Raw genomic sequence first — 11,119 nt, forward strand, 5'->3', positions numbered from 1 at the left:
TATTCTCTCCCCCCCCCTTTTTTTCCAAAATTTTGTTTGACATGATACACACATCTCCGTACTTCTGTCTACTTTCCATCTTCTGAATTTCGATTGTCAATTTCATCTGACGTTTCTTTTAAATTGTTGCATCTCTGCAGCTATCTTTCTTTTCTTCAGAAGAAGGAACAAAGCAAGAGTGACACACCCGACCNNCTCTCCCTTTCTTTGCTGTAGTGAACTCCATTCATTGGGCGGCGCATCTATCACTTGTCCCTACACATCCATCCTCTTGTGTGTTAGTCATTCCTCTCCTCTGAAAGAAAAGATCGCTCCGAGGACTCCGTGAGCTTCGCTTAACTTCTCTTCCACTTTCCTACGATAAGCGGCGGCATCTTTTTCTCCAGAGGGAGGGGGGAGGAGGGGAGGTAAAAGTGCTGCTTGCTTCCTTCCTCTTTCTGCTGCGTGACCGATCTACCTTTTGATCTGTCTTCATTCTTCGTCAATGGAGGAAAGTGTAGTTCAAGCGAGAAATGAATGAAGAGGGAAATCTTCTTTCTCCGCTCTTGTCTTATTCATTTCCTCCTCATTTCCATTAACGGAAGAAGTGTCGTCGTGTCTTCCACAGAGTAAGTCAATAGACAGACGGGTGTTTTCTCGGAAAGTCTCTTTTTTCCACAGAGACAAATTAAGTCAGACATTGCTCCGTTATAAGAGTTTCTCTCTCTTTCTTACCATCACATCCACAAAAGTATTTCTCGTCGGGTGTTCTCTCTCGGCGTCTTGCTAGGTAACGACTCCCCTCCCTCCTCAGCCTCCCTCGCTCCTTTCATCCCCTTCCACGGGATCCCAAGACGCGATCCCGAATCTGCCGTGGATTCTTGCTTTGCCTTCTTATGATAAAGGTCATGAAAAGACCTTTCTCAAGAGGAGGAGAAGGAGAGATGCTCCGCAATCATTAAAAGAGGAGAAGGAGATACGATGGTAACGCAAGGGTGGAGATAATGCAAGCGCAAGCGGGAAAGAATGAGCTTTAGCTTAACTAAATCTCTTCACTGAAACCTCCCTTCTGTTTTTTCGTCTTTGACAGTCACACAAGTCGGGCTTTTGCAAGTTCTTTTCAAGAGGAAAGTGCTTTTCCTGTCTGTCTTCATTTCTCCTTTCAAAGATTCTCTGACAGTCTTCAGAGAAAGGATGGGAAAAACCACAGGCTAAAGAAAAGAAAACCGTTTTCTTTCTCAGGTGTACATACATAGACTGTTTCCCCTCCCTCCCCTCTCCGACGGAAGTCTCTTTCTTCCAGCCCCCCCCCTAGTCAGGGTCACCAAGACAGGCCCTTCTTTTTGGGACTTCGCACTTGCCCAAGTTCTCTGTTTTCTTTCATGCTCGTGATTCTTATGGTCAAACTCTCATCAAGACGTGTATGTACCTGGTACCGGAAAGGACTTCCTAGGAGCAACGCTGTTTTATATGTCTCTCGGTCTCTCTCTCTATGGCTAAGTCGTCTTGTCCATAGAACGTAAGAAAGTGGCGAGAAGCCCGATCCCGGTTCGTGATCTTTATAGGGGAAAAGAGAGTGAATGTTGGTGTCTCCTCTTCCTTTTCCACACGATCTCTCGGTTTTTGTCGCTTTTTTGTCTTCCTCATTGTGATATGATGAGTCTGATTCTCGTATCACTTTCTTTTCAAAAGACCACAGAAGAACCAAAAGAACGAGATCCGCGTTTTTCTCCTTCTACAGTCAATCCTATTAGCCTTTAGCCTTTTGAACAGACCTTTGTCAAACGGCCGATCACGTGTGTAAGGTTTTTTCTTGACATTAGGCAGATGCATGAGCAGGTGCAGGCGACGGGGTTGTATCATCCCCACGAACTCGTCTCCCGTGTTTCGATATTAGCATAATAGAAAGTGTAGGGATTTCTTGATCATAGAAGAACCAGCTTTAGTGGGAAGTTTGCTTTCGAATCAAAGTCAGGTGCACGTGCACCCAGTTCAAGTGTACATACACCTGGTCAAGTGTACATACACCCGCTCAAGTGCGTGCACATACACCTGGCCGAGTGTACATACACCCGGTCAAGTGTACATACACCTGGGCAAGTGTAGATACACTAAGTGAAGTGTGCATACACCCGATCAAGAGTATACACCCTCATCCAAGTATACGAGATAGATGTATCTTTAAACCCCTTTTTCGGGAACAGTTCTCGTTTAGATTCTTTTTTCATAGACCGATTGTGTATGATGTTGTCATTGACCCATTCTTGTTATTCTGATAGATAGGAGTGCTTCGCCAAGTCACTCTAGCTATGAGAGAAACGAGAGAGCCAAGCAATGAAGCAAAAGAGAGTGAAGCTCAAAAAGAAGCGAGAGAAGACTTCATTCAAGCGACTCCAGAGGTTGCTTACGACACAGTGACTCAGAAGATGCTTCATCCTCGTTACATCGCTGAATTTCTTGCTGTACATGGACGCCAGAACCGCTCATCGCCTTCTCCTCCTTCTTCGACTTCTTCTTCTGAGAGTAATGACGTTACCATTAGGCATCTTACCAGCAACGATAAACGCTCATCGTCAGTCTCATCTACCTCATTACATGAACCCAATGCTTCTTTTGATACAAGTGGGACACCTCACACGACTTCAGTAGAAGTTTCTCCCTTTCTACAACCTGTCTTTTCTTCGGAATTCTCAAGAGGAGGCGGAGAAGGAGTGAGCCAGGGGGGTCATCGTCCATCACATCAGTATCATCCTCGTCCGCTCCCTCCTCCTGTTCAACAACAGAACCATCATGAAAAGACTTCTTCTTTTTCTTCCGACTATTGTCTTCTTCCGTCTCCCATGAGCCATGCACGTTCTCCTCCCAATCTCACGGCGAATGGTGGCGTATTGTTATCTCAGGCTATTTCTCATGAGGGAAGCCACGCCCAAGAGACTCATAGGGGTGATCGTTCAGTTCATAGATATCAGGATAGAAGTGTCACAGATAGGCATTCTTCAGATGCTTGTCTTTCATCTTCTCAGCATCTAAGTGTAACTATTCCTGCTTTAGCACGTCAAGAGAATGGTCCACAAGATCTAGAGAGGTGTCACCCCCAAGGCCAAAAAGCTGATTCACGACATCTTCTTGTCTCCACGACTCCCGATGAGAGACGAGACATAACAAGGGTACCTCCTGAGAACCGTAAGGATCTTTCTCATCTCCCCATTCTCACTCATGACAATACCCCGTCAAATCAGGAGAGTACCCATCTTCTTCCTCATTTGAATGAGCCGAATCTTTCTGTCTCTTCTTCTTCTTCAGCAACAGCGTTAGCATCCTCGCGCCCTCATCATGTTTCGTCTCTTTCACGTGGAGGAGTCTGTCCAGCAGCTAAGAGTCTTGTCAAACCCAGGCGACGACAATCGATTCATCCCCCAGCATCGGAGCCCTCTTCTGTTTCTCTCTCATCTTCTCATATAACAACAGCAGCAGCAACAAGTACTACTACTACTACCATTCCTACACCGTCATCTTCTGCATCTTCTATTCCCTCCTCTATCTTCCCCGTATCGTCGAAGTGTACCGAAATATCGAGTTTGCATGATAAGAAAGGTAGCGATCTCATCCACTCAAGAAGAGATGACCTAGAGGCCCCATTGAGTCTGTCTCCGAAGACGAAGCGAGGATTAGATAAGGTTTCGTTAGTGAAGGAGAATTCTTGTTTGGCAAGAGAAGGCAAAGAAGGGGGGATCTTTTCTTCATCTACATTAGACACACATGTAAAAGAAGAAGATTCTCAAGAGAACAAGAGAAATGAACGAGTAGAGGAAGGAGAGACAAGCATTAGGAAACCTCTTCCTTTCATGGGGCATCATAGTACTCTTCACTGTAATAAGAATCCTTCTTCATTCACGGCTGCACCTGTCTTCACTCTCCCAGAGACCATGAAGGACACGAAGAGAGAAGGAGAAGAGAAAGAAGAGGGCCTCTCAAGGGAAGGTAGCGAAATGAGGAGAGACATGGATTCTCTTTGTCAAGAGGAGAGAGAGATAGAAAGCCGGGGAGAAGGAGAGAGTCTGATAGAGAAGCTCTTGAACCAGGATCAATCACGTATTAGCCTGGACCTTCATTCCTCTACTGCATCGTCTTTCTTACAAGGAACCTCTTCTCTGTCTTCTTCTTCTTTACTCGCTCAAGGAGTAGAAGAACAGACGGTGGAAGGCAAGGGAGACCGAGGTGGGTTGAGGAGTTCAGATGAAAGAAAGTTGCAGCATGAGGGGAATGGTTCAAGGGGAGAAGAAGCAGAAGGACGGCGAGAAGAAGAAGATCGAATGAGAGAGTCCTTGACAACATCCTCGATGGAAAATGGGGATATGACGATGACGAGAGGAGAAAAGAAGCCCCCTTCCCAGACTCATGAGATAGTAGGAGTCCCCCAAACCAAGAAAAAGAAGAAAGGACGTGAGGTGTCTCCTTGTTCGCATTCTCCATCTACCAGTGGCGATCATCGATGTCGCCCTCCATCTGCTGAGGAGGAGACCCCAAGCAACATAGCAACCGCAGCGGAGTCTTCTTCCTCTTCGATTGGGGGAGGAGATATCAAAGGAGAAGAAGAAGGAGAGGCAAGTATGAAGAAGAATTCCTCTCGAAGAAGAGAGACTTCAAAGACACGAGGAGGAGGAGGAACCTGGGGGCGTCTGAAGAAGAAAAAGAATACGACAGAAGACCAACACCTCCAAGAAGGGACTGAAGAGATCTCAAAGAAACGAAGAAGCCGTTCGGAGACCTCTGCTTCTTCTTCATCTTCAAGTAAAAAGTTCAAAGGGGGGGGCAAAGATGATTCCATGGAAATGTCTTCAACGACGACATCCTCGACGTCTTCTTCTTCGTCCTCTTCATATCTTGTAGAGAAGACCCCGTCAGATCTCATTTCTTCATCTTCTTGCAGTTCGTCCGGGGGAGGTGTATCTACACATCATTGTGATGGTGCTGTTCATCCCTCATCTAGCACGGCGGCCACCCCTCCTGATGAGTCTCCGTGCAGGGAGATCGTAGAAGAAGACTTGCCGGATTCATACAAGGACAAGAGCCCCTCTACCTTTTCCCTTTCCTCTTCGTCGTTCACGGAGAAACATGTCTCTTCATCTTCTCTTGCTTCGCCTTCTCCTCCTCCTCCTCATCGAAGTCTCTTCTCTCCTTCTTCCTCTTCACCCTCTCACCGTATACGTCCACTCAGTCGTCTTCATTCACATCAGCATCGCCCAACGGTAGCACGTCTCTCTTCTTCTTCTTCTCCATACTTGGGGTGTGCTTCTTCTTCTTCGTCTTCTTCCTCTTCTGGCGCAAGGAAGAAGATCTCTTCGGCGAAAAGAAGAAAGAACCTCTCAAAAGGCGCAAGAAACAGTCGGACATCCCCCGCTTCTTCAAGTTCCAGCCGGATAGGAAGTGGTGGCCGATATGCTCAACAGCATCACTCCCCCAATCATCGTCCTTCTGTAGGCAGATTTTCTTCTTCTTCTTCATACGGCATGCTCAACTCAGGAGGAAGAATGACCGGAACAGGGTTTGCTTGCGGGGGAGGAGGAGGGGGGATCAGCAGTGGTAGTACTAGTAGTAGTGGTAGTGGAGATTTGAGTGCGAAGGTGAGGCGTCTTGTTGAGCAGACGATGCTTGAGAAACATCGAATTGTCTGGATAGAAAGAGGAGAAGTCAAGGGATTTCTACCCTTGCCAGGGATGAAAGAAGAAAGAGTCTACCTCGTATGGACAGAGAAGGGTCTAGATATTCTCGCTGATGTACAGGTAAGATAGCTCAGGTCTCTTCCTCTTACTTATCCTATCTTCGTTTTCGCATCTCCTCTCATCTCATAAATACGTCCATATCTGTACCTATAGAGATAGATAGGTAGCTAGGTGGATAGATAGATAGATAGCTAGGTGGATAGATAGGTAGATAGATAGCAATAGCGTAGGGAGATTGTAAGTCTCTGGAGAGATGTAGAGTGTTCGTGTTCTCTTTTCTTCTTCTTGACAAGAGAACTTTGTCACCCGTGTCCCCCCCCCCTACCTCATGCACTCTCACTACAGAGGGTGGATCTCTTTCTAGACTTTTTTCCAGGAAGACTCTGGAACACCTCATGCATACATAGATTCCTATACAGACATATGTATATATATATATATATATATGTACATGCCCAGAGGAGGTATGGTTACCTACTCATCTCTGTAGGCCCGTTGTATGAATGTCTCTCTCCTCCAACATGCCTATGTAGATGATTGAGCTTCACTACACCTGCGATACACTGTAGAACAGATTCTTTCGCTCCCGCTTCTCCGCGTTCCTCCTTCCTTCCTTCTCACTCTTTCTTTCCTTCCTTCCTTCTCACTCTTTTGTTTCTTTTTTCCCAGGCTTACATCCCGTGGACGCACTGCCCTGTGTTGATGCCGGCAAGACAAAGACAGAAGCAGACGCCTTTTCTTATTCTTTCATCTACAGCTCTAAGTCTTCTCTTCTCTCAGGTCTGTCGGCGTAACTCCACTGCTGTCTTTCGTCTCCCTTTACGTAGGACCCCTGCGTCTTATCAGAAGCACGTTCTACATCTCCTGCGAACCCCGGATGAGGTGTCGCCTTCTTCTTCTCCCTTCCAGGAAACAGGCGGGGGATCTGTCTTTTCTTCTTCTGGTAATAAACGAACTTCTTCACGAAACCATCGTCTCTCTTCTTCTCCTGGTGTACCTACATCTCGATCCGTTATGAAGACTTCTTCGTCGGAGAAGAAGGTTAAAGAGGGAAGGGGAGAAGAAGCAACGATCAGCCATGGAAGAACAAAAGACGATCTGTCGTCAGAGACACGTCCGCGTCAACAGATGCTGGAGACATCGAGCCCTTCTTCATCTCCCTCTCAGGAGACATCTTCGCTAGCTGAGAAGGCTCCCATAGATGGAGACACGCTGCAAAAGTGCGTGTCTACAACTACTACACCTGCGAGCCACGAAAGTATAAAAGAGAATAATTCTCTTCATACCAAGGGGGAAGGTTGTCATCTGGATGGAGAAAGAGGAGAAGGGGGAGGAAAGGTTTCTTCTTTTCAACAGAATGATACTTCTCTTATCTCTGGTAACGACTTGAAAGATGGAACCCAAGATGAATCCAAGATCATGTCTCCTCCCTCTTCTTCTCTCCCTCCGTCGACCTCTGTTGCAGGTCTCGAGAGCTCTTGTACATCTTTGACTGTGGAGAAGTGGATGAAAGAAGAAGAGAGAGAAGCAAAGAAGTCCTCTTTTCAAGCTCAAGACGGGGAAGATCTTGTGAAGGAGAATCACCTGATCAAGCTCGAGCAAGAAGATTGCATGCATAAGATGAATACTCTTCCATCGCCTCTAACGACAATGATTCCTTCTCTCTCTTCATCTCTGTCTTCTTCTTTCTCTTCATACTTTTCTTCTCTCCCTCTCGATACAGCTAACGAAGAAGGCCCCTCCCAATCTAGAGAGGATATGGCCGTGACAGCATGTGTGCGTGTGAACAGTAAAGAGCCAGTGTGTACTTCCTCAGCAGAGACGATAGATGGAATGCAAAGCGCCAAGGAAGAAGAAGAGAAGAAGAAAGAGGAGAAGGAGAATAAACTCGTGTCTTGTGAAGAAACACTCTCCGAATCGATGGGGGTGCTGGACGTATCTCTCCCAAGTCTAGATGGAGATAGGTGGCTTACCTCAGATGAGGCGCGAGAAAGATATGCATTAGAGAAGGAAGATAAGCATAAGAAAGAAGAATCTCTCCTTCTTTCTCTTAAGAAAGAGGACGACAAAGAGTCATGGGTAGGTGGTTGGCAACATGACAATTGCAGAGGTGAAAGGAAACAGGAGAAGATTTCGTCAGATGGAGAACAAGTCAGAAAAGAAGAAGATCATGAGCGCCAAGAAATGACGAATTCTCTCCCGGTGAAAAGCCTCCTCGACAACGAAAGTCGTGAAGCCTCTCCCTCTTCTTCCCTTTCATGTTCTGCCCCCCCGTCTTCTTGTCAGGGAGAAATGTGTAGGAGTGAGAATCTTTCGCCAGAAGAAGTATCTTCAGTATATCCACAAACAGGCCTTTCTGGTCATCTCAAAGGAAAAGAAAATGAAGAAGAAGAAAATGTCGAATTGAAGACTGCCGATGAGAGTGAGGAGAAGAGTGAGGCCATCGATAAGAAGAGGGAGAAAAAGAACAAGGCTTCGTTCTCGTCGTCTTCATCTCTCATCTCCTTATCGACTCAAGACAATAAGGCCTCTCTTCGTGCATCTTCTTCTTCCTCAATCAGCTCTTCTTCACAGTCTCCTTCTCTTCGTTCTTCTTCTTCTGCTCCAACAGTCTCTCAATCTTCTCCTGGACAGGACAGCCAGGGACGCAACGAAGAGGAAGAAGAGCGTCGGCTTGACAGGAATGCCAGTGAAGGAGGAGAGATAAGAGATAGCGAGGAGAAGAAGAAGAACAGAAATGACTCTTCTTCTTCTCTTTCATCTACAACACCAGCAGCAGGAGCACCAGCAGATAGTCGCGGGCGTTCAGTAGATGAAGGAAATTTCTTTCGAGAACAAGAAAGTGAATTTTGCAGTATGTCGGCTTCTTCATCTCGCAGTTCAGTGGCGACAGCTAGTGCTAGAGACGCCACCACGAGTAGACACGCACTTCCAGCCGTGTCTTCAGGGGGTGGGGGAGGAAGTTCCGTGAACTATAGTCATGCAAAGAGGGGAATACAAACATCTTTACCAATCGATATGAAAGATTTCTATTGCTGTTCTCAAGGGAAAGTTGTAGGCGAAGACTATGTCTACTTTAGGCAATGTCTTCCTGACGATGAAGGCGCAGATGTCTACGATATCAATCTGTCTATAAGAAAGAGACCTAAGAAACTTCTCTTAAAGAAATCCAAGTTTCTATCAAGACTTGCGGCTTCTTCATCTTCCTCATCCTTCGGCGTGCTCTCCTCTAAGACCGCCACAGGCGAGAGTGATGTGCAGGATGAATCCTCGCGGTCTAGGGGAGAAGGTGGTCTTTCTTCTCCTTCTTCTACGGTCGGGTTAGCGGCAGCACAGGATTCCAGCAACGTCGATGCTCGTGAATCGATTCTCTTCAACTCTGGAGATCGACTCCAAGGATTTGACCATGAGGGGGGGAGAGGGAGCCAGGGGGATGAAAGTACAGAAGGTCACGCAGAGCAAACGCATGCACCGTCGTCGTCTTCTCAAGCAAGAGCAGGAGAAGGAGATATAGAGAAGCCAGCTCAGGGCGATAGAAGAGAAGGAGAGATGACGACCATGAATGATAAGAATCAAAAGAGTGCTGTACCCTTATCACCTGAAGATGTTCTCAAGTCCTTACTGACATCTCCACAAAGAGAAGAAGGAAAAGAAAGAGAAGGAGGAGGTGGCACGGGGGGAGATCAGAATACAGTTGTCGTTAAGAGAACGGTCTGGGCCTATGTCGATGAATATGAAGATGATAGCATGGACAGCCGACTAGATCTACCTGTTGCTTACACATCTGAAATGAAAGTTCTTCTTGGACTTGCGCCCAGTCCTACCCCACATCGATGCAAGTAAGCTAGAGAGACACCGAAACAGCTAGCTAGCTGGATATCGAAACGAAGGAATCCCCTACTTGGCGTAAGCCACAAAGAACACGGACTAGACATCTCTCGCTCTTCTCGTCTTGTCTCTCTGAGGGAACCAGCCCGTATCTTTTCATCTATCTATCTATCTATCTATCTATCTATCTCTAGTCTTTGTATCTGCTTAGGATATCATACAAGACAGGGAATGCGTTGACTTCAAAATCTCCTTCTGTGCCCCCTCGGTAGTTGTGAAATGAAATCGATAAACATCACCTAGGCCAATGTGCAGCTATATTCTACACATATACATGCATGCATGCATACATATACATACATACATATACATGCATACATACATACATATACATACACTTTCATTGACAGTCTAGTTGGATTCGTGTGTATGTATATCTCTACATAGATGTCTGTAGCCATCTATGTAAGTATTTTGTATGAGGGTCTTCAATACCGGGGAGTGAAGTTGATGGAGGGAAGGCAGCGAGAGAAGATAGTCGTGCCTACATGAAGGCGTCATCTCTCAAGACTTGTTAATCTCTCTTTTTTTCTTTCTTTCTTTCTTTCTGATCGGTGTCCTCACCACGTTTCCCTTTTTTCTTCACCTTCTTCTTGTTCTTCTCCTTTTATAAGATCGCTCGTTTTCGTTCCGTTTATTTATCCTTTCTCCTCGTTGCTTTTCTCTGCGGTGATTCCGCCTATCTCCATATCTGAAGAGTCGTCTTCATAAGATCTCTTCTTTCTCTCTTCTTGTCGCTTTCGACCTCTGTCCTCTCTCTGTTTTTTCTTCACTTGGGAGCAGCATGTCGCTAGCCAGCCATCGAGTCTCGAGTGTGGCCCAACAGAGATTTCGCATGTTCCAGTGCCACCCTGATAGCGAAGAAGCCCGAGGAGAAGAGCTTCATCCCTACGAACCTCTCCCCCCTTCTTCTTCTTCCTCTACGTCTTGCTCATCGGCCAGGTGTAGTGACGCCGAAGAAGAGGAAGGTGAGAACGAGGATGAAAAGGAGAAGACTTCCGATCAGATCGATGCATCGTCTAGCGTCACGCAAGAGACGGGCGAAGAAGAGAAGGAGGAAGGGGGGGAGAAGAAGGGGGGTGAACAAGAAGGAAAAAGAGAAGAAAAGGATACGAAGGATGGCGATGAGGAACATAAGGAGGAGGAGAAAACCAGTGAGGAAGATAAGAGCAAAGAACAAGGAAAAGAAGAAAAGGAAGAAGATGGAGGCGAAATAAAGAATGAAGCAGCGGAGGTGTCTTCTTTGGATGAAGATAAGAAGAGGAATGAGAGTGCTGATAAGAAGAACAGTAAGACGAAGCAACAGAAGAAGAAGAAAGGAGAGAAAGAAGAAGGCGTAAGTGAGAAGGGAGTTGGAGATAAGAGAGGGAGAAAAAGCAATGATGTGCTAGGAAGAAGCCGAGATGATCAGAAGGATAAGAAGGAACAAGAAGAAGAGGAAGAACTGACATCCGGGCCCGTCGCACCTCAACTCGACAGTCAAGAAGAAGAAGAAAGAGATAGAGCAAGAAAGAAGAAGAAAGAGTGAG

At 46.3% G+C, this 11,119-nt stretch overlaps 1 protein-coding gene across 1 annotated transcript; it reads left to right on the plus strand.

The window, feature by feature from the left end:
* Positions 1–41: 41 nt before the first annotated feature.
* CSUI_004496 (histone lysine methyltransferase set8) lies at positions 42–11,118 on the plus strand (the record flags this gene model as incomplete). Its single annotated transcript, XM_068064687.1, has 3 exons — positions 42–5,762; positions 6,372–9,541; positions 10,371–11,118. Exons 1-3 carry the CDS (start codon positions 2,289–2,291, stop codon positions 11,116–11,118), a joined length of 7,392 nt encoding a protein of 2,463 aa, XP_067923338.1. The 5' UTR covers positions 42–2,288.
* Position 11,119: the final 1 nt, after the last annotated feature.

Source organism: Cystoisospora suis, assembly GCF_002600585.1.
Source record: "Cystoisospora suis strain Wien I chromosome Unknown contig_2114, whole genome shotgun sequence".
Classification (NCBI taxonomy): Eukaryota; Apicomplexa; class Conoidasida; order Eucoccidiorida; family Sarcocystidae; genus Cystoisospora; species Cystoisospora suis.